At 35.8% G+C, this 25,058-nt stretch overlaps 1 protein-coding gene across 4 annotated transcripts in view; it reads left to right on the forward strand.

Annotated features, from left to right (window-relative positions):
- Positions 1-25,058, forward strand: part of MAPK10 (mitogen-activated protein kinase 10) — a 351,818-nt gene that overhangs the window by 165,876 nt on the left and 160,884 nt on the right. For 2 of the 4 annotated variants that reach the window (XM_029236032.1, XM_029236033.1), the window contains exon 3: positions 15,364-15,462. Coding sequence is in view for 2 of the 4 variants with exons in the window: in XM_029236029.1 (XP_029091862.1) it covers positions 15,370-15,435 (66 nt within the window). In the remaining 2 variants the exon portion in view is untranslated. Of the gene's footprint in view, positions 1-15,363; positions 15,463-25,058 lie in introns of those variants that run through there. The other 2 variants (XM_029236029.1, XM_029236031.1) reach the window with 2 other exon arrangements.

A 25,058-nucleotide genomic window follows, 5' to 3' on the forward strand; every position in this document is an offset into this window, starting at 1 on the left:
TGCTGTGCACCAGTTCAACCTAATGAATTCTCAAGTGTATCTCATTTTTACAACATGGCCTACTGCTTTGCTCAGAGTAGCCATTAACTCCTATCGGCATGTAATGAGGAGAAACTCAGTAGAGTACATAGCAGGAAATGAACATATGAGGGTTTTCCCAAAAGACCAACCAGTAACTGAAAGCACTAAACTCCCCAAATTATCATCCCCTCCTTTTTCAAGCTACTTATAGGTCCCATATTGTACCAAAATGTTGTCACTAATTTCACTTTAGACTAATATCAAGATAGTGCCCTGGCCATTTGTGTTGTTCCTATGCAATGGTGCCAGATGTTCTCTGCCAGGCTACTAGGAAATATAATTACCAAACTAGTTTTCTGTAATTCACTAGGATTATCATACTGAACATTCTCTTTCGTTTAATGTCCCTTTGAGGAACAAGAAGATTCTGCCTCGACATAGTAACTTAGTCATAGAGCTACATTTGGAATCTTTATAATGCAAACCAGGAAAGGTCAAGATGCTTGCTTTTCATAGCAAGATTATTCATTCATTAAAAATTAAAGTACAGTTTTCATTTCAGGTGGGGGACTGGATGTTATTATTTCCTACATGCCCAGTTCAGCAGTACAGAACGAAAACTGCCCTGCATGGTAACATTTTTGTAGGCATCTTTGCTGGACTCTTTCATACTTTCATTACTGCAAACGTCTCATTCCTAATTTGTTCTCATCAAATTTATTGAAAATTCATAGGTCTCAATATGAAAAGATAATGAAAATAGTTAGATTTGTGGTAGAGAAGGAAAGAAGCTTTTTTCCTTTGATTTACTTTTTATTCAATAAGTATTTACTCAACATTAGCTCTACACTAAGAATAGTGCTGGGCCCTGGGGTTGTGAACATCAATAAAACATAATCACTTTCCCCAAGAAATCAGTTTCCCCATACTACATTCCATAATGTAGTATGGAACAGACATATGAACAAACAGTTACAATATTATAAGATACTCGTAATAAAAATACGAACAAAATGCTGTGAGAAGACTAAGGAAAGTCTGAAGAGTGGCTGGGAGAACATTTCTCCGTTTAACACGTGCTACAACATAGTGAAAAAGCAATGGAACCACGTATTTTAAATGCTGGAAATGAGAATTTGGAAAACGGGAATAAAATTAAAATGCCATTTATAATAACATGAAAACATAAATGCTTAAGAATAAACTTAAATGTATGAAAGGACTGTACACATAAAATATATGATTAAATATAAAATAATTTTCTTTGTAAATTCTTAATTTCTTAAAATAGAATGGCTTATGCAAAGAAAAAATCATGGCAATGTGTTGTGGAGTTTATAAAATATGTATAATTAAAATATATGACAAAAATAGCTCAAAGGAAAATTGAAGCATACTATTGTAAGTTGCTTAAACTATATGTGTGAAGTAGGATAATATTATTTGAACCTAGTTTACTAAAAATAAATGCATATTGCAAACTCTGGAACAACCATTAAAAAAAGAAAAAGAAATATAACAATTTATTGAATAAAATAAAATAGGAAACAAAGAGATACACAGTTCTTCCAAAGAAAGCTCAGAAGGAAGAAAAATGGAATAAAGAATATAGGGATAGAGGAGCTTCAAGATGGCGGAAGAATAAGACGCGGAAATCACCTTCCTCCCCACAAATACATCAGAAATACATCTACACGTGGAACAACTCCTACAGAACACCTACTGAATGCTGGCAGAAGACCTCAGACCTCACAAAAGGCAAGAAACTCCCCACGTACCTGGGTAGGGCAAAAGAAAAAAGAAAAAACAGAGACAAAATAGGGATGGGACCTGCACCAGTGGGAGGGAGCTGTGAAGGAGGAAAGGTTTCCACACACTAGAAGCCCCTTCACGGGCGGAGACTGCAGGTGGCGGAAGGGGGAAGCTTCGGAGCCACAGAGGAGACTGCAGCAACAGGGGTGCGGAGGGCAAAGCAGAGAGATTCCTGCACAGAGGATTGGTGCCGACCAGCACTCACCAGCCCGACAGGCTTTTCTGCTCACCCGCCGGGATGGATGGGCGCTGGGAGCTGAGGCTCAGGCTTCGGTCGGATCGGATCTCAGGGAGAGGACTGGAGGCGTGAACACAGCCTGCAGAGGGTTAGTGCACCACGGCTAGCTGGGAGAGAGTCCGGGAAAAAGTCTGGAGCTGCCGAAGAGGCTTTTTCTTGCCTCTTTGTTTCCTGGTGCGGGAGGAGACGGGATTAAGAGCGCCGCTTAAAGGAGCTCCACAGACGGGCACGAGCCACGGCTATCAGCACGGAGCCCAGAGACGGGCATGAGATGCTAAGGCTGCTGCTGCAGCCACCAAGAAGCCTGTGTGCAAGCACAGGTCACTCTCCACACCTCCCCTCCTGGGAGCCTGTGCAGCCCGCCACTGCCAGGGTCCCGTGATCCAGGGACAACTTACCTGGGAGAATGCATGGCACGCCTCAGGCTGCTGCAACGTCATGCTGGCCTCTGCCGCTGCAGGCTTGCCCCGAACTCCATACCCCTCCCTCCCCCCGGCCTGAGTGAGCCAGAGCCCCCAAATTAAATGCTTCTTTAACCCCGTCCTGTCTGAGCAAAGAAGAAGACGCCCTCAGGCGACCTACACAAAGAGGCGGGTCCAAATCCAAAGCTGAACCCTGGGAGCTGTGCAAATAAAGAAGAGAAAGGGAAATTTCTCCCAGCAGCCCCAGGAGCAGCAGATTAAATTTCCACAATCAACTTGATGTACCTGCATCCCTGCATCTGTGGAATACCTGAATAGACAACGAATCATCCCAAATTGAGGAGGTGGACTTTGGGAGCAATGATACATTTTCCCCCCCCTTTTTCTCTTTTTCTGAGTGTGTATGTGTAAGCTTCTGTATGATTTTGTCTGTATAGCTTTGATTTTACCATTTGTCCTAGGGTTCTGTCTGTCCATTTTGTTGTGTTTTGTTTTTTTATTACTTAAAAATTTTTTTTTCTTAACAATTATTTTTTATTTTAATAACTTTATTTTATTTTATATTCTTCTTTCTTTCTTTTCTCCCTTTTATTCTGAGCCGTGTGGATGACAGGCTCTTGGTGCTTCAGCCAGGTGTCAGGGCTGTGCCACTGAGGTGGGAGAGCCAAGTTCAGGACACTGGTCCACAAGAGACCTCCCAGCTTCACATAATATCAAACGGCGGAAATCTCCCAGAGATCTCCATCTCAATGCCAAGACCCAGCTAAACTCAACGACCAGCAAGCTACAGTGCACGACACCCTATGCCAAAAAACTAGCAAGACAGGAACACAACTCCATCCATTAGCACAGAGGTTGCCTAAAATCATATGAAGGCCACAGACACCCCAAAACACACTACCAGATGTGGACCTGACCATCAGAAAGACAAGATATAGCCTAATCCACCAGAAAACAGGCACTAGTCCCCTCCACCAGGAACCCTACACAACCCACTGAACCAACTTTAGTGACTGGGGACAGACACCAAAAACAATGGGAACTACAAACCTGCAGCCGGCAAAAAGGAGACCCCAAACACAGTAAGATAAGCAAAATGAGAAGACAGAAAAACACACAGCAGATGAAGGAGCAACATAAAATCCCACCAGACCTAACAAATGAAGAGGAAATAGGCAGTCTACCTGAAAAAGAATTCAGAATAATGATAGTAAAGATGATCCAAAATCTTGGAAATAGAATGGAGAAAATACAAGAAATATTTAACAAGGAACTAGAAGAACTAAAGAGCAAACAAACAGAGATGAACAACACAATAAATGAAATTAAAAATTCTCTAGATGGGATCAGTAGCAGAATAACTGAGGCAGAAGAATGGATAAGTGACCTGAAAGGTAAAATAGTGGAAATAACTACTGCAGAGCCGAATAAAGAAAAAAGAATGTAAAGAATTGAGGACAGACTCAGAGGCCTCTGGGATACCATTAAACGCACCAACATTCGAATTATAGGGGTCCCAGAAGAAGAAGAGAAAAAGAAAGGGACTGAGAAAATATTTGAAGAGATTATAGTTGAAAACTTCCCTAATATGGGAAAGGAAATAGTTAATCAAGTCCAGGAAGCACAGAGAGTCCCGTACAGGATAAATCCAAGGAGAAACACACCAAGACACATATTAATCAAACCATCAAAAATTAAGTACAAAGAACAAATATTAAAAGCAGCAAGGGAAAAAAAAACAAGTGACACATAAGGGAATCCCCATAAGGTTAACAGCTGATTTTTCAGCAGAAACTCTGCAAGCCAGAAGGGAGTGGCAGGACATATTTAAAGCAATGAAAGAGAAAATCCTACAACCAAGATTACTCTACCCAGCAAAGATCTTATTCAGATTTCATGGATAAATTAATAGCTTTACAGACAAGCAAGAGCTAAGACAATTCAGCACCACCAAACCAGTTTTACAACAAACGCTAAAGGAACTTCTCTAGGTAGGAAACACAAGAGAAGGAAAAGACCTACAATAATAAAGCCAAAACAATTAAGAACATGGTAATAGGAACATATCAATAATTACCTTAAATTTAAATGGATTAAATGCTCCCACCAAAAGACATAGACTGGCTGAATGGATACAAAAACAAGACCAGTATATATGCTGTCTACAAGAGACCCACTTCAGACCTAGGGACACATACAGACTGAATGTGAGGGGATGGAAAAAATATTCCATGCAAATAGAAATCAAAAGGAAGCAGGAGTAGCAATTCTCATATCAGACAAAATAGACTTTAAAACAAAGACTATCACAAGAGACAAAGAAGGACACTACATAATGATCAAGGGATCAATCCAAGAAGAAGCTATAACAATTGTAAATATTTATGCACCCAACAAAGGAGCACCTCAATACATAAGGCAAATACTAACAGCCATAAAAGGGGAATTAGACAGTCACACAATCATAGTAGGGGACTTTAACACCCCACTTTCACCAATGGACAGATCATCCAAAATGAAAATAAATAAGGAAACACAAGCTTTAAATGATACATTAAACAAGATGGACTTAATTGATATTTATAGGACATTCCATCCAAAAACAACAGAATACACAGTCTTCTCAAGTGGTCATGGAACATTCTCCAGGACAGATCATATCTTGGGTCACAAATCAAGCCTTGGTAAATTTAAGAAAATTGAAATCATACCAAGTATATTTTCCAACCACAACACTATGATACTAGATATCAATTACAGGAAAAATCTGTAAGAAATACAAACACATGGAGGCTAAACAACACAGTACTTAATAACCAAGAGATCACTGAAGAAATCAAAGAGGAAATAAAAAAATACCTAGAAACAAATGACAATGAAAGCACAATGACCCAAAACCTATGGGATGCATCAAAAGCAGTTCTAAGAGGGAAGTTTATAGCTATAAAGCCTACCTTAAGAAACAAGACACATCTCAAATAAATAATGTAACCTTACACCTAAAGCAATTAGAGAAAGAAGAATTTAAAAATCCCCAAAGTTAGCAGAAGGAAAGAAATCATAAAAATCAGATCAGAAATAAATGAAAAAGAAATGAAGGAAACAATAGCAAAGATCAATAAAACTAAAAGCTAGTTCTTTGAGAAGATAAACACAATTGATAAACCATTAGCCAGACTCATCAAGAAGAAAAGGGAGAAGACTCAAATGAAAAGAATTAGAAATGAAAAAGGAGAAGTAACAACTGACACTGCAACAATACAAAGGATCATGAGAGATTACTAGAAGCAACTATATGCCAATAAAATGGACAACCTGAAAGAAATGGACAAATTCTTAGAAATGCACAACCTTCTGAGACTGAACCAGGAAGAAATAGAAAATCTGAACAGACCAATCACATGCACTGAAATTGAAACTGTGATTAAAAATCTCCAACAAACAAAAGCCCAGGACCAGAGGGCTTCACAGGTGAATTCTATCAAACATTTACAGAAGAACTAACACCTATCCTTCTCAAACTCTTTCAAAATGTAGCAGAGGGGGGAACACTCCCAAACTCATTCTACGAGGGCACCATCACTCTGATACCAAAACCAGACAAAGATGTCACAAAGAAAGAAAAGTGCAGGTCAATATCACTGATGAACATAGATGCAAAAATCCTTAACAAAATACTAGCAAACAGAATTCAACAGCACATTAAAAGGATCATACACCATGATCAAGTGGGGTTTATTCCAGGAATGCAAGGATTCTTCAATATATGCAAATCAATCAATGTGATATGCCATATTAACAAATTGAAGGAGAAAAACCATCTGATCATCTCAATAGATGCAGAGAAACCTTTCGACAAAATTCAATGCCCATTTATTACAAAAACCCTCCAGAAAGTAGGCATAGAGGGAACTTTCCTCAACATAATAAAGGCCATATATGACAAGCCCACAGCCAACATCATCCTCAATGGTGAAAAACTGAAACCATTTCCACTAAGATCAGGAACAAGACAAGGTTGCCCACTCTCACCACTCTTATTCAACATAGTTTTGGAAGTTTTAGCCACAGCAATCAGAGAAGAACAAGAAATAAAAGGAATCCAAATTGGAAAAGAAGAAGTAAAGCTGTCACTGTTTGCAGATGACATGATACTATACATAAAGAATCCTAAAGATGTTACCAGAAAACTACTAGAGCTAATCAATGAATCTGGTAAAGTATCAGGATACAAAATTAATACACAGAAATCTCTTGCAATCCTATATACTAATGATGAAAAATCTGAAAGTGAAATTAAGAAAATACTCACATTTACCATTGCAATAAAAAGAATAAAATATCTAGGTATAAATCTACGTAAGGAGACAAAAGACTTGTATGCAGATAATTATAAGACACTGATGAAAGAAATTAAAGATGATACAAATATATGGAGAGATATACCATGTTCTTGGATTGGAAGAATCAACATTGTGAAAATGACTCTACTACCCAAAGCAATCTACAGATTCAATGCAATCCCTATCAAACTACCCCTGGCATTTTTCACAGAACTAGTACAAAAAATTTCACAATTTGTATGGAAACACAAAAGACCCCGAATAGCCATAGCAATCTTAGAAAGAAAAATGGAGCTGGAGGAATCAGGCTCTCTGACTTCAGACTGTACTACAAAGCTACAGTAATCAAGACATTATGGTACTGGCACAAAAACATTATTATAGATCAATGGAACAGGATAGAAAGCCCAGAGTTAACCCCACACACATATGGTCACCTTATCTTTAATAAAGGAGACAAGAATATACAGTGGAGAAAAGACAGCCTCTTCAATAAGTGGTGCTGGGAAAACTGGACAGGTACATGTAAAAGTATGAGATTAGAACACTCCCTAACACCATACACAAAAATAAGCTCAAAATGGATTAAAGACCTAAATGTAAGCCCAGACACCATCAAACTCTTAGAGGAAAGCACACCAGAACACTATGACATAAATCACTGCAAGATCCTTTTTGACCCACCTCCTAGAGAAATGGAAACAAGGACAAAAATAAACAAATGGGACCTAATGAAACTTCAAAGCTTTTGTACCACAAAGGAAATCATAAACAAGACAAAAAGACAACCCTCAGAATGGGAAAAAATATTTGTAAATGAAACAACTGACAAAGCATTAATCTCCAAAACATACAAGCAACTCATGCAGCTCAATATCTAAAAACAAACAACCCAATCCAAAAATGGGCAAAAGACCTAAATAGACCATTCTCCAAAGAAGATATACAGATTGCCAACAAACACATGAAAGAATACTCAACATCATTAATCATTAGAGAAATGCAAATCAAAACTACAATGAGATATCATCTCACACCAGTCAGAATGGCCATCATCAAAAAATCTAGAAACAGTAAAGGCTGGAGAGGGTGTGGAGAAAAGGGAACACTCTTGCACTGCTGGTGGGAATGTGAATTGGTTCAGCCACTATGGAGAACAGTATGGAGGTTCCTTAAAAATCTACAAATAGAACTACCATATGACTGAGCAATCCCACTACTGGACATATACCCTGAGAAAACCATAATTTAAAAATAATCATGTGCCAAAATGTTAATTGCAGCTCTATTTACAATAGCTAGGAGATGGAAGCAACCTAAGTGTCCATCAACAGATGAATGGATAAAGAAGATGTGGCACATATATACAACAGAATATTACTCAGCCATAAAAAGAATGAAACTGAGTTTTTTGTAGTGAGGTGAGTGGACCTAAAGACTGTCATACAGAGTGAAGTAAGTCAGAAAGAGAAAAACACATACCGTATGCTAACACACATATATGGAATCTAAAAAATAAAAAAAGAAAAAAAAAATGATCAGAAAAACCTAGGGGCAAGATGGGAATAAAGATGCAAACCTACTAGAGAATGGAGTTGAGGATACGGGGAGGGGGAAGGAAAAGCTGGGACAAAGTGAGAGAGTGGCATTGACATATATACACTACCAAACGTAAAATAGATAGCTAGTGGGAAGCAGCTGCATAGCACAGGGAGATCAGCTTGGTGCTTTGTTACCACCTAGAGTGCTGGGATAGGGATGGTGGGAGGGAGGGAGATGCAAGAGGGAAGAGATATGGGGACATATGTATATGTGTAACTGATTCACTTTGTTATAAAGCAGAAACTGACACACCATTGTAAAGCAATTATACTCTAATAAAGATGTTAAATAAAAAAAGAAATTGAAAATATAACTACCATAAGATCCAGAAATCCCATTTCTGGATATATATCCAAAGAAAATAAACCATTATCTCAGAGAGATATCTGTACTCCCATGTTCACTGCAGCATTATTCACAATAGCTAAGGTATAGAAATCAGAGAGTAGATAAGTGATTGCCACTGGCTTGGTGGGGGAGGCGGAATAGGGTAGGGAGAGGTTGGTAATAGGGCACAGACTATCATTATAAGTTGAGTAAGATCCACAAGAGGATCTAACGTATAACATGGTGACTATAGTTCATAGCAATGTATTATATAATCAGAACTTCCTAGAGAGTAGAACTTAAATGTCTCACCAATAAAGGGGGCAGGGAATATGTGAGGTGATGGATGTGTGAATTAACTAGATGCGGGAAGTTCTTTCACAACATATGCATATATCAAGTCATCATATTAAATTTTTATTTTATTTTATTTTTTTTGTGCAGTACACAGATCTCTCACTGTTGTGGCCTCTCCTGTTGCGGAGCACAGGCTCCGGACGCACAGGCTCCGCGGCCATGGCTCACGGGCCCAGCCGCTCCGCGGCATGTGGGATCTTCCCGGACCGGGGCACGAACCCGTGTCCCCTGCATCGGCAGGCGGACTCTCAACCACTGCGCCACCAGGGAAGCCGCCGTATTGAATACTTTAAATGTCTTAAGCAATTTATTTTTCAGTTATACTTCAATAAAGCTAAAAAAAGAAAAAAAAGAATATAGGGATAAAATACAAAACTAATTGTATGATGGTAGACTTAAACTCAATAACATCCATAATTACTTTAAATGAAAATGGATCAGTGTACCTGTTAAAAGGCAGAGATTATCAACAAGTCATCACTTCTCTTCAATATTGTACTGGAGGCAGGACAATTAGGCAAGAAAAGTCAGATCGGAAAGGAAAAAGCAAAAACTGTCTTCACTTGCAGATGACATTTCTGTGTATAAAGAAAATCCTAAACCATCAACAAAATATTTACTAGATTTAATAAGTGAATTTAATAGGGTTATAGATACAACGTCACTTACAAAAATCAACTTTATTTTTAGAAATAAGCATTTAGGAAATGGAAATGAAAACAAGCCATTTACAGTAGCATCAAAAAATATAAATGCTAAAGAATAAACTTAAAAAAATATAAGGTCTATCTATATACTGTAAACTACAAAAGATTCCTGTGGTAAATTAGAGAGAACTGAAGTAAATGGACAAATATACTATGATTGTGGATAAAACACCCAATATTAAGATATCTATTCTTTCCCAGGTGAGCTATAGTTCTGATGCAATCCCAATCAAAATTCAAGAACGATTTTTTAAAATTTTGAAATGTTAGGCTGATTTTAAAATTAATGTGGAAATGCAGAGGCCTAGAATAGTCCCAAAAATAAAAGAGAAGAAAAATTTGGGGACTTACCTTATTTTAAGACTATTATAAAGCTACACTTATCAAGACAGGATGGTATTAGGGTGAAGACAGACAACAGATAAATGGAATAGAATAGAATCCTGAAATAGACTTGCATTGGTACAATCAACTGATTTTTTAACCAAGGCAGCAAGGCAACTCAATATCGAAAGGAAAGTCTTTTCACTAAGAATGCTTGAACAACTGCGTATCATTAAGGAATAAAAGTGAACCTCAGCACATACATCACACCATGAACTAAAGTTAATTGGAGAGGTATCATAGACCTAAAAGTAAAATCAACAATGTAAAGGTTCATGAAGAAAATGTGGAAGAATATCCTCATGAACTTGGATTGGAAAAGATCCCTTGAGAAAATGAAGAAAGCACTAATAATAAAAGAAAAATAAATCATAAAATAAATTTCATAAACATTAAATATTACTCACTAAAAGAAAGCATCAATAAGCTGAGTATGCAAGCTACAGACTGAAAGAAAATATTCATAATACATGTAACTGACAGTAAACTTTAATCTGAAATAGAGAATTTCTGCAATTTGTATAAAAAGGCAAACAACTCACTTCTGCCACCCACAGTCCCACCAAATGGGCAAAGTATTATACTTGAAAAGTCACTCTACCGAGTAAGATAAATAAATGGCCAATAAACTCATGAGTAACATTTTCAACACTATTAGTCATCAGGGAAATAAAACCGTAATGAAATACTACTAAACACTCACTAGAATGATTAAAATTTAGAAAACTGATAACACCAAATGTTGGCAAGGATGTGAAGCAACTGAATTTTTATGCATTGCTACAAGGGGTAGACAATGTGTCTGACAATTTTTAATAAGTTAAATATATTCCTATCCCACGATCCAACAATTCCTTCTTTAGGTATTTTTCCCAAAAGAAATGAAAACATATTTGTGCAAAAATACATGTATATAAATGTTCGTGCAGCATTATTGATATCCAAAAAATAGAAACACCTAAAATGTCTAAAAGCAGAATAGAGAATAGATAAACTGATACATTTACTCAGCAGAAAAAAAGAACAACTACTGATACTTTTGCCAACATGGATAAATTCTAAAAGAAGCCCAACGAAAAAGAGTATATACTGTATTATTTCATTTATATAAGTTCTAGGACAAGAAAAACTAATCTATATAGAGAAAGGAGTTAGAACATTGTTGCATGGGGGGTGGGGACTATTGTCAAGAAAAGGGTACGGGGATTTTCAGACTTTACCTTTATCACAATGTGAGTTACATGGATATATGCATTTGTCAGAACTCATCAATCTGCACACTTTAGAACTGTTCATTTTGCTGTGTGTAAATTATACCTGGGCAAACTAAATTTTTAAAAATTAAAAATAAGTGGAGGTAACTATCTGGCAAAAATTATACATGAATCTCATGGAAATGCAATAAAATAATCTCACAGATTGAAATTTGAGGAGTAATTTTTTCTTTTGTTGTTTTGTTTTACTTTTTATTTATTTTATGACTGTATTTTAGTAACGTTCTTTTCCTGTAGCGGATTTAGTTTCTCATATAACAAAAAGTCTAGAATTAGAAAAATCCAGAATTTCTTAATTCAGTAGTTTAATGGTATCATCAAGCACAGAGTTCTTTCTATTGTTATGCTTTACACTGCTCAGCATTTCTTAAGATCATTTCCTATTAGTGGCTTTACAAGCGTTTTGGTTCCAGACATCCATGAAGAGATAACAATGCCTAGCAAGAGAATGAAGGACCTTGTTCCTTGTGTCACATGAACCTTCTTCTATTATAAAATATCACAGACATATCAAATAGCATATATTTTATACCTGTAGGGTTTAAAGAATAATAATGAAATAATGTTGCATGACATCACTACTCAGCTCAAAGTAGTCATAACGAATACCATTGAAAACCCCTGCATGCCCCTATCTAGGGGTGTTCTTCCCCTCCCTAGGAGATAGCCAATCTCTTGAATTTTGCATTTTTTATTCTTTTGCTTTTCTTTATAGTTTTATCATAGTAAAAAGACATTCTTAAATAATATATTGTTTAGTTGTATATATTTTGTAACTTTCGTAAGTAAAGTTACCCATGACTTCTTTTCATTCATTTACCATGTTTATATTTGGCACGTTGATATTTGTTTCTTTATACAACCATTTCATTACCATATGGTATTCCGCTAAATGAATGTACCATAGTTTATTTATTCATTGGTCTTTCTGTGATTATTTTTTTCCAGTATTAATTTTTATTATTTATTTTGCTATTACAAAAGTATTCTAATGAACTGCCTTTTATATATATCTTGGTAGTAAAACACAAGAGTTTCTCTGGAAATATGTGTAGAAGTAGAATTGGTGGGTGTTAGGCCATGCAGAAGTTTACTGTATAATGCTATTTTCCCCCTAAATTTGGTTGTTCCAACTGTCAAAATTATCAGCAGTGTATAAATATTCCCATCTGATCAACCACTTTGCAAAAACTGAATATTATCATACTTTTCAGTTTTTATTAATATGATAGGTACAAAATAGTATCTCAATGTGGCTTTAAATTACACATATATTTATGAGCCTTTTTATATTTCTTTTTTTTATAAAATGTATTCCATATTGTTTGCCCATTCTTCTGTTGGGTTCTTTATCTTTTTCCTCTTATATTTTAGGAGCTATTTATAGATTCTGGATAAATCTTCCTCTGGTTATATGTGTTTCAAATATTTTTTCTAAATTTATGGACTACTTCTTTATCACATTTTTTCATAAACAGAAATGATTCATTTTAAATAGTCTATTTTATCAGTAGTTTCCTTTTTAACTTAGCATATTTACATATTATTTATGATGTATTCCTCAGACATTCAACTACATTTCCTTCTATATTATTTAAAGTTTGGCCTTTCCTGAAAATTTTAATATGTCTGGAATTGTGTTTTGTATGCAATATGAGGTAGGGGTTGTCAAGAACTTTGAAGAGTTTTAGCTGTTACCCTACCTGCAAGCTAACAAGGTAGCTTGCCACAGTTTCGTGAATGCTGGTGGAAGATAAGCCATTCCTGGGTCAGATCAAAGTTCTTTACTACTCACGTTAATAACAGGAGCTAAAGTGTCAGAATTCATGCCAGTTTCTCAGGCTTATTTCCCACAGGACAACTCAAAGAAGGTCAGGTGACTACTGCACATACAGTGAGTGGTGTTATTGAAGAGGAACCCCAAGCTTAGGGAACCCAAATCTCTTATGGTGGGTGGTTAGCATGCCTGACCTTTGCCCCAGAGGGCCACCTTACCTATATTATACTGGAGAGCAATCAAACCTGCCTTATGCTCCAGAGGGAGATATGTTTGCTCTATAACCATGCTTGAGAAGATAGTCTGGAATAAAGGCAACCAGTGCCTCTGCCTGTAAGACATGCAGAAATATGAGAAGCCCATAGAGAATTGTCTCTAACAAGGACAATTCCTCCCTCCTCTTGCCCCAATATTTATGACCAATTGTCTCAGCTTGGTTTAATGCATAGTCTCTCCTTTCCCCAGATATCTTTAATATAGTCAGGTTTAAATGTCTATATTAACATAATTTAGCATAATCAGTTTCCATATATGTATGTGTCTGTTTCTGGGCTCTCTGTTCTATTAATCAGTAGTCTACCTCTGTATCCACCCTGCGTACCTTACTTACTACAACTTTATAATAGATCCTGATCTCTGGTAGAGCAACTCCCTCCCCAACCTCCACAAATACCCACCTTATTCTTCTTCAGAAATGTCTCACATAGTCTAGTCCTTTCATTCTTCCTTGTATTTAAAAAATCTACACAGGTTCCAATGTAAAATATTTTTTCTTGCAATTCAGACCTTCCTTCTGGGATTGTTTTGCTTGCTCCAGAATTTTGTTTGAAACTTTCTATAGTAAACTTTATGCAGGTGTCTCTGTTGTAACTTCCCACCATAGATAACTTCCAAGCTTTGGTTCCTGTACTCTGCATGCTGCCCTTTAAAAGCTAAATTTCTGCTCTTCAGACATCAGCAGATGGTCTGAGGACGAGTGACAGTTTCAGCTCATTTATTTCTCTGCATGGATCCTTTCACATTGTTTTCAGCCTTTCAGAATTTTTCTTGCCTTTTTTTGGGCAGCTCAGCTATGCATTTTAAAAGACATTTTGTCTATTCCACCTAACCTTTCTAGAAGTTTTGCACTGAAAGTGGTTTTCAAGATATCTAATCATTCATATTGCCAGAAACAGAAGTCTTGTGTCAATAGTGGTTTTAAAATTGTTTAATCTCACAGAATTGTATCTTGCACACAATACATATTCAACAAAGTGTGTTTAATTGAACTGAATAAGATTTTGGTTGGGTTTTTCTGATGCTGCCTCATCATTCCCAAATAACCCAGTACATAATTTGGCATTTCCACTGTTAGATTATTATCCTCTCCTTAAAACTTTACAACATTAAAGAATATTTTAAACATACAGAAAGCAATATACTTGAAATCTTTGTACTTACCACCAAGATTAAATACATGTTAACGTAGTGTCCTATTTTCTTTAATTTATGGTTATATGGTTAGATAACAAAGCAATGTATATTATTTTGTGTACTTTAAAATTTTACATTAATAATACAGTGATATTCATACTTTTTTGAAAGCTGCTTTTTTTCCCCACTCAACATCATGTTTGAAATATTTTCCATGCTGATACCCTAAGCTTTGATTCAATTATTCCAAGTCCTGTCTGTAATTTTATTATAAATTAAATTTTATTTAATAGTCCCTTTATTCTACAACAAATATTCTTATTATATATATATCCTCTTGAGCATGTATTTGAGAATTTTTAAAAATTAGTTGCCTAGAACTGAAAGTGTTCTATAATAGGATGTACTTAACTTTAACATATTAGGTATATCCAGTTTCTTATATCTGGTCTTTATGATTGTGATGACATTGATCACTATAGAAGATAGGACATTTTTAAACCTTATTTTATTATTTAATATTTACAATTTGTGAAAAATACCTAGTACTGGTCTGGACAAGGATTATGCTGAATATATGTAGTGCCTGAAACCTTGTGTATAATTCAAATTATACTAAAGTTTATACTATTCAATAATGAATTTTTAGGTGATTTAGAAATTCATGCCCCCATTTTTTTCTATAGGTATTTATGAGCCTCCATTTATTGTACTACTGCAGTGAACCAACCTTGGATGTGAAAATTGCCTTTTGTCAGGTGTGTGTTCCTTACAGGTAAAACAAGGTACAGTATATTCACTTGTATTTCCATTTTGCCATCCCATCTTGCAAATGTTCCACACTAAAGTTAATGTTTATGTAATGTTAAAAGTAGCTTAGGAAGTAGAAGCTGGTACCGAGATGCTTCTTTTTCCCCCCAGTTCATTTATGTTAGAATAGGAATGAAGATAATTCTTTTTAATGTTTATAAATATAGTACTTGATCACTGCATAAAGTGATTTCTTACTAGATTTAACATCATTAATATGTCTTTTTCAAATCCTTAAAATGTGGTTTTATTCATCAAACTAGCTAAAGTCTATGATATTATTTTTCATCCAAGAACTTATGAGCCCCAAGTAGAGTATCTCTAGTACTGAAATATAATAATATGTAGGTAGTGCTCAGTTTGTTTTCTGATGTTCAGTTCTAACCAGTAGTTGATAACAAAGATAAAACAACAATAATGACTAATAAAGGTATCTTTAACCTACAGTGAACACTAGTGAGAAGGTGTTGTGCATGGACCAGATAAGAGTCTGCACTCCTGTGTTCATACAAGTGATATTCTTAAGAAAGAGCCCAGCTGGGGCACCTGTACCTACTCTAAGTATGTTTAGGTAGTTCTAACTTAAGCCTGTTGTCATGGCATAATTAATAGTGCTCATTTTTACTCTCAGGAATTTTTATTTGGCCAGTAAATTTCATGGTAACTCTATTCATACCCCAAGCAGAGAGCACTTCTGTTTTTTTCTGTAATGATTTTCATTGCATGTTATCATCAAGATGGGCTGTAAACAGAGAATGACATGCATCCCTTGAAACAGGTTTAAAGAAAAACTCTGCAGCTTCTATTATTTTAATACAATATTTTCTGATTCTAGAAGTAACATATACTGATTATAGAAAATATATAAAAATACAAAGGGAAACAAAACATTGGTAAATCTATTCTCCCTGAGCGTAGTTAGAATTTCTATGGAAAAGTAAAATGTGTTACGTGCTATGAATGGGATTTACTGTCTGTTTCATCTCCCTGGCCTGTAAATTCTTGCAGTGCCAAAAGCCTCAGACTTTCAGATAACTTCTCTTCTCTAACTAGAACTCTGGATCTGGACATCTTAGTTTAGAAATTCCAAATCTGCCACTGATTAGCCATTTACTTGTGAGCTTGGGCAAGTTAGTTAACCTTGCTGTGCTTCAGTTTATTTGTAAAAAGGGAAAAAAGTAATAGTACCTACCTTCTAGGTTTATGAGAATTAAGTGAGCTAATGGTTGCATAGCACTGAGTACAGTGCTGGAACATATTTTTGTTAAATAGCTAACTAAATCTTAAATATATTTACATTCACTCTTCTGGTGCTCCCATTGAGTCCTAGTGTTTTAAATATTATCAGTATCTTGAATACTCCCCAGTTATATCTCCAACACAAACCTCTCCCTGAAACCAGACTCATAAACCCAATTGCTTGTTCTATATCTCAGCTCAGATGGCTAATAGGCATAGCAAATGATATATATACCAAACCAAACCCTTGATCTTTCCTCTAAAATTGCTCTGCTCTAATTCAGTAAATGCTAAATCCATCTTTCCAGTTGCTTAGAGCAAAATCTTCAGAATCATCTTTTGGACAATAATTTGCATCCAATCTGTCAGCAAATTCTGTTGGTGCTACTTTAAAAATATATCTGGAATCTCACTACTTCTCACCGTTTTCTCCAGCACCATTCTGATCCAAACCTGGATTATTGTAAGAGCTTCCACTTTTGCTCACCCCCAAATGGTTTACTCTCAAGACATCAGCAAGAGTGATATTTGAAAAATATAAGTGAGATCATGTCACTCCTTGGTTAAAAACAAAAAAAAGCAAAGCAAAAAAACCTTCCAGTCAAGTGAGATATCTTCCCATCTCACTTATGGTAAAAATTCTTAAAATAAATACACAAGCCTTTGCCATGTAGCCACCCAGACACCCCTCCTTCAAATGCTCTTCCTTTATTATCCACTTGGCTCATGCCTTCACCACCTTCAGGACTTGGCTCAAATGTCATTTTTAAGGGAGTCTTTCCTGCCTATCCTATTTAAAATTGCCCCTTCCTAATCTACACTGCCTACCCCACACCGACTACCCAACTTCCCTGTCTTTCTATTTTTTTCCCTCCATAACACTTTTTGGTATCTGATACACTATATATGTAACTAGCACGTTGCTTCTCTCTCTCTGCTAGAATGTATTTTTCAGTTGGACAGGGATTGTTTTTCAGTGGTGTGCTGTGAGCTCACATAGGCTCACAAGAGTTGATTGTGCACATCCCTTCTCAGCTTTAAGTTCAATGGTGTCAAGTTGGTAGATTGAACTTTGTCATGATAGGAATATGTACATTGTGTAAATAAACAATTACTGCCGATAAGTTCTCTCCTCTCTCTCACCCCCAGCCATTTGTTGAACAATTAGCAGTACATGGTTGGGATTTTGTCTCTTTTGCACACTGCTGTACTGTAGCACTAAGAATAGTATCTGGCATAGTGTGGGCTCGCACCAAATATTTGCTTAATGAATGAATGATATATGTTTGGTTAATGCAATCAATTGCAACTGTGGTAGTGCCCTGGTGAAAAATGAGCAGACCTGAATTTCTGGTTAAAGTATCTGGGCCTACCGTTTGCAAGCTGTATGACTGTGAGCCACTTCCTTAGTGTCCATGATCCTAGCCATTTACCATGGGCATTAGTACTTAAGAAACAAACCACAAACAAACAAAAAAGTTTATTTTTTACATATTTCAAGATTAAGTCTGAATTTCAAAAATTATCAATAAAAAAGCCTTAAAACTTCAGCTATTACTTTTAATCCAAAGAGTTTTTTTGTAGGTTGAAGTTATTTTTAAATCAGCTCCCAAAATTTGGGTACAGATGCAGAATGTCTATTTCTAGGAAAAGTTCTTTTAAAGCAAAGGAATAAAGAGAAGTGAAACATGAACTTTCTTAATGACTCTGATTTTTTTGCTCACTATGAGCTTTTGATATCTAGAAAATATACATGCATATTCTATAACTTAAAAATATCATAGCAAGCAGAATATTTCTAGTTGTGACTCAGAGTGCTTTATTTACTTTCCGGGTAGAATTTTTTTTTTTTTTTTTCGGTACGCGGGCCTCTCACTGTTGTGGCCTCTCCCGTTGCGGAGCACAGGCTCCGGACGCGCAGGCTCAGCGACCATGGCTCACGGGCCCAGCCAATCCGCGGCATGTGGGATCTTCCCGGACCGGGGCACGAACCCGTGTTGCCTGCATCGGCAGGCGGACTCCCAACCACTGCCCCACCAGGGAAGCCCAGGGTAGAATTTTTATTTGATGATAATGTTTATTTTTTTTCTTTCCTGTAGCTCTGAGCCTCATTTAGTATTCCAGCAATTTAAATAAAATACTGTATTTTTAGGGGCAGAATTATCTACTTGGGTTTACTTTCAAACTATGTGCTTTGGAAGCTTCTCATTTCATGAGATATCTCATGGATCCTTGGTATGCAGTGGTGTTTAACACCATCTCCAGCAGAGTTAGGTTGCTCCCAACTTCTTGCCACACAGACAATACACAAAGACCTTTAAGTAACTTGTCAACAATTAGTGATCAAGTGTATCCAGCATTCAGGTCTCTTGAGTCTTAATCTGTGGCTTTAAAAAATTATATCATATTTATAATTTTTTCACTGTTATCAGTAAGAAATCACAGAAAATATAGAAAATAAAATTGCCCAGGTAGTTATTTATCAACAGTAAATATGTACATTATCTGTAGTAGTATTAACCTTTTTTTCTTAGTTGAATTATTTGAAGAACATGGGATTCATTGAGCTACTCCTATTAATTTCGTTGCTTTTTTCTTTAAAAAAGATCAAGCAGCTTTTGCAGGCAAGAGGTTTCTCGTAATATTCTGGAGAGAAATTTGTCTTAGACGATGAAAAACTAATCTTTAGTTTGCACTTGTATGAATCCTTTACAAAAATATAGACTGACAGGGAATTGAAAGTGCAAAAGCTCTTGATCCTCCTGAGAAATAGGTAAGCCTTCGTAGCCTGCTTTTCTCAATTAAATAAAGAAGGGCAGAACTATTAAATTTCACTCTATGAATTTTTTAAAAAATCTGTGAAAAGTGCTATTTTTGGAACTCTGCTGTACTGAATAGTACAGGGCTTTATACACATGAAATATAAGAAATATATACACAGAGAGATAATGTGTGTTGGGAAACCTAATGCACACCCACTGGTGTCTACAGCATTTACCACATCCTGATTTGTGTTACCATTGGTTGTACAGGTTTGTGTTTTCCCCACTCAGTGGTGACTCCTCTGGGGCAGGGCCAGGGCATCTTCATCCTTGTCTTCCAAGCCTGGAATTCTATCTTAATTCAGTAAATGTTCAATAAATGCTTTTGGGTAAAAGAGAGTAAATAAAAACTCAGAAAAACACTGTGTCCTGAGTGGAAATTTGCTTGCCTTTCAAAATCAAGTCAACTTCTCAACATCTTACCATCTTGTAAGTGTATATTAATATATTTAATTGCATTTTGGTTAATTTGCTAATCATAAATCAGTGTTAGTCTAATATTTCTCTAAAAAGTTATTAACTTATTGTCCTCTCTAAATGTTTACTGATGCATGAGTTGGTTATGAATCATTTAAAATGATTTCTTGATTTTCAGAAAGCCTGAGAGATAAAAGGTTCAAATCAGTGAATCAACAATTATGAGTCTAAGTAACACTAGAAATAAAGGGACTGAGCTCAGTGGGCTTCTTTCTGTTAGGACATAGAAACCCTTCATACCTTCTTACATTGTCTATGCAATGAGACATCTACACATCGACTGATTATTTATTGATTCCATCATTCATTTATTCAGCACATCTTTACTCAGTGCCTATAACATGTATCTGTAACTTGTAGAAATTAGGGATACAGGGTGAGTATGGTTACTCTCCTCAAAGAACACACTGTCTACTCTAAAGCACAGTAGAGAGTGGCTAGGCTTATAAACATAAGGAAAACCTATTCTGCTTTGAGTTAAAAACCTCAGTGGTAACTATGGGCTAAAAAATAACAAGTGAGAAAAGAAAACACCCCAATACTTACCAAATGCTTACTATGTATGATGACTTCACTAAGATTTTATTTCATTTAATCTTTAGAGTGCCATTAATTACCAAGACAGAATTCAATTATGTTTTATTCTGGGATTGGAAATCTCAGCCATTATACTAGAAGGTCTTTCTCTAGTCCCATTATGAACTTTTTGAAATCTTCTATCAGTTATACAGTGTTTTGACTGAAGTGAGTAGCAGCTAAATATAACTAAGAAAAAAATACTATGATTAAATGCAAAGAAGCTTAAGATTCTATTGGTCACCAGTAGGAAAAAAAGAAGACTTTTATATATATTCCAAAGGACAGTTGTGATATATAAGGTCTAAAATATTACTGGGGATATGACAGAAATAGCAGTCTCTTTGTAGAGCTCTTACTAACAAAATTGTTCTTCAGTGTTTTTTGAGGTCTTAGTGTTTTTTGGTATAGCACCTTGTTAGATATGATAGCCAAGACTGAGCATGTTGAATTTTTTCTAGTTAAAGCAATGCTTTTCTTATAATAGATATAAAATATTACTAGATGAGTTGACTTGTTAACTAAATGTTATTTTGCTACTCTAATGTCTGGATAACAAAAGCAATATGTGTGTATATATAATAATTTTCCTAGCCACAGATGATGGCTGTTCTAAATAAATAAAAACTTAACTCTTCAGCAAATTTCAAAAGAGTAAATTTAGTGTTACATTTGTGTCTTCTACCTTGGGCAGTTTTTTTCTTAAGATTTATTAAGTTATTCCAGTTAATAAATAGATTCAGTTATGTTACTAGATCTTATCTAACAAAAAAATGTACAGGTCCTACTTAAGATTTGGTTCTGTAATGATGAACTTCTCTGTATTAGTTTATGAGTATGTGTTTGGTTTGCTTGAAGCACATAAAGTTCGGACTTGACTTCTTCTTGAACGATCTTGACCTGAATGTAAATGTAACTTAATACTATGAGTTTAATTATGGTTGAGGTAGTAATCAGTTTAAGTGAAGTTATCACTTATATCTGTCAAAATTGTTATGCTGTAAAATATCCCAGAATTATCTGTGGTTTTTCAGTGTATAGTTAATAATGCTGTGTCAGAAAAGCACCAAATTGTGGATTTCATTTTAATCTATATAAGTGTTCCTAAGAAATCAACTAATTCCTTAAATACACTGTTTTAATTTATTACCCTTTGGATGTTAAGACTTTAGAAAATATATTAAGTGATGATTTTGCTTTCCTGCACAGACATTTTCTGAGGTTGTGGTGTGTGATAAGCAAAGGCTGACATTTTCAGTAGGTTAAGAAAAATAAGGTCCACTTTTGTTCTGAGTTCTAAAACCAGTACTAATCAGGAATGTGTCATTCAACTCTTCTATTGTTCACCTTCTCTAAAGGTGAATATTTATTTGGCTGTTTACTCGATACATCTCTAACTCATTCTAAAAAAAGGCAAGGTAGTTACAAAATGCATATTTAAGAGAAGAAAACCAATATGTTGAAGAATGTGTAATTACTAAAATTAGGTATAAATTAGATCTTTTTATGATTGTACAATGAGAGAACGATAATAATATCATATAGGATTTAAGAATAATATTCTTTATGGTATAAATGAAAATAAGACTTTAATGTTCCATATTTTTTTAAAATAATGTATATTTTAGTTCCACTTTGATTCAGAAATTTTTTTTTTAACATCTTTACTGGAGTATAATTGCTTTACAATGTTGTATTAGTTTCTGCTGTATAACAAAGTGAATCAGCTATATGTATACATATATCCCCATATCCCCTCCCTCTTGTGCCTCCCTCCCACCCTCCAATCCCACTCCTCTAGGTGGTTACAAAGCACCAAGCTGATCTCCCTGTGCTATGCAGCTGCTTCCCACTAGGTATCTTTTTAACATTTGGTAGTGTATATATGATAATGCTACTCTTCACCTTGTCCCAGCTTACCCTTCCCCTACCCCGTGTCCACAAGTTCATTCTCTACGTCTGTGTCTATTCCTGCCCTGCCCGTAGGTTCATCAGAACCTTTTTTTTTTTTTTTTTTAGATTCCATATATATGTGTTAGCATACGGTATTTGTTTTTCTCTTTCTGACTTACTTCACTCTGTATGACAGCCTCTAGGTCCATCCACCTCACTACAAATAACTCAGTTTCATTCCTTTTTATGGCTGAATAATATTCCATTGTATATATGTGCCACATCTTCTTTATCCATCATCTGTTGATGGACATGTAGGTTGTTTCCATGTCCTGTATATGGTAAATAGAGGTTCAGTGAACATTTTGGTACATGACTCTTTTTGAATTATGGTTTTCTCAGGGTATATGCCCAGCAGTGGGATTGCTGGGTCATATGGTAGTTCTATTTGTAGTTTTTTAAGGAATCTCCATACTGTTCTCCATAGTGGCTTTATCAATTTACATTCCCACCAACAATGCAAGAGGGTTCCCTTTTTTCCACACCCTCTCCAGCATTTATTATTTGTAGATTTTTTGATGATGGCCATTCAGAGTGGTGTGAGGTGAAACCACACTGTGGTTTTGATTTGCATTTCTCTAATGATTAGTGATGCTGAGCATCTTTTCATGTGTTTGTTGGCAATCTGTATATCTTCTTTGGAAAAATGTCTACTGAGGTCTTCCACCCATTTTTGGATTGGGTTGTTTGTTTTTTTGATATTGAGCTGCATGAGCTGCTTGTAAATTTTGGAGATTAATCCTATGTTAGTTGCTTCATTTGCAAATATTTTCTCCCATACTGAGGGCTGTCTTTTCGTTTTGTTTATGGTTTCCTTTGCTGTGCAAAAGCTTTTAAGTTTCATTATGTCCCATTTGTTTATTTTTGTTTTTATTTCCATTTCTTAAGAGGTGGGTCAAAAAGGATCTTGCTGTGATTTATGTCATAGAGTGTTCTGCCTATGTTTTCCTCTAAGAGTTTGATAGTGTCTGGGCTTACATTGATGTCTTTAATCCACTTTGTGTTTATTTTTGTCTATGGAGTTAGGGAGTGTTCTAATTTCATTCTTTTATATGTAGCTGTCCAGTTTTCCCAGGACCACTTATTGAAGAGGCTGTCTTTTCTCCACTGTATATTCTTGCCTCCTTTTTCAAAAATAAGGTGACAATACGTGCATGGGTTTTCTCTGGGATTTCTTTCCTGTTCCATTGATCTATATTTCTGTTTTTGTGCCAGTACCATACTGCCTTGATTACTGTAGCTTTGTAGTATACTCTGGAGTCAGGGAGCGTGATTCCTCCAGCTCCATTTTCCTTTCTCAAGATTGCTTTGGCTATTTGGGGTCTTTTGTGTTTCTGTACAAATTGTGAAAGTTTTTGTTCTAGTTCTGTGAAAAATGCCAGTGGGAGTTTGATAGGGATTGCACTGAATCTGTAGATTGCTTTGGGTAGTAGAGTATTTTCACAACGTGGATTCTTCCAATCAAAGATTGTGGTATATCTCTCCATCTGTTTGTATCATCTTTAATTTCTTTCATCAGTGTCTTATAGTTTTCTGCATACAGGTCTTTTGTCTCCTTAGGTAGGTTTATTCCTAGATATTTTATTCTTTTTGTTGCAATGATAAATGGGAGTGTTCCCTTAATTTCACTTTCAGATATTTCATCATTCATGTATAGGAATGCAAGGGATTTCTGTGCAGTAATTTTGTATCCTGCTACTTTACCAAATTCATTGATTAGCTGTAGTAGTTTTCTGGTGGCATCTTTAGGATTCTCTATAAATAGTGTCATGTCATCTGCAAACAGTGACAGCTTCACTTCTTTTCTGATTTGGATTCCTTTTATTTCTTTTTCTTCTCTGATTGCTGTGGCTAAAACTTCCAAAACTATGTTGAATAATAGTGGTGAGAGTGGGCAGCCTTGCCTTCTTCCTGATCTTAGTGGAAATGGTTTCAGTTTTTCACCATTGAGGACAATGTTGGCTGCGGGTTTGTCATATATGGCCTTTATTATGTTGAGGTAAGTTCCCTCTGTGCCTACTTTCTGGAGGGTTTTTATCATAAATGGGTGTTGATTTTTGTGAAAAGCTTTTTCTGCATCGATTGAAATGATCATATGGTTTTTATTCTTCAATTTGTTAATATGGTGTATCACATTGATTGATTTGAAGAATCCTTGCATCCCTGGGATAAATCCCATGTGATCATGGTGTATGATCCTTTTAATGTGCTGTTGGATTCTGTTTGCTAGTATTTTGTTGAGGATTTTTGCATCTATTTTCATCAGTGATATTGGCCTGTAGTTTTCTTTCTTTGTGACATCTTTGTCTGGTTTTGGTATCCGGGTGATGGTGGCCTCATAGATTGAATTTGGGAGTGTTCCTCCCTCTGCTATATTTTGTAAGAGTTTGAGAAGGATAGGTGTTAGCTCTTCTCTAAATATTTGATAGAATTTGCCTGTGAAGCCATCTGGTCCTGGGCTTTCTTTTGTTGGAAGGTTTTTAATCACAGTTTCAATTTCAGTG

The sequence above is a fragment of the Monodon monoceros genome, unplaced genomic scaffold, assembly GCF_005190385.1.
Source record: "Monodon monoceros isolate NGI ecotype Baffin Bay Population unplaced genomic scaffold, NGI_Narwhal_1 Super_Scaffold_20, whole genome shotgun sequence".
Classification (NCBI taxonomy): Eukaryota; Metazoa; Chordata; class Mammalia; order Artiodactyla; family Monodontidae; genus Monodon; species Monodon monoceros.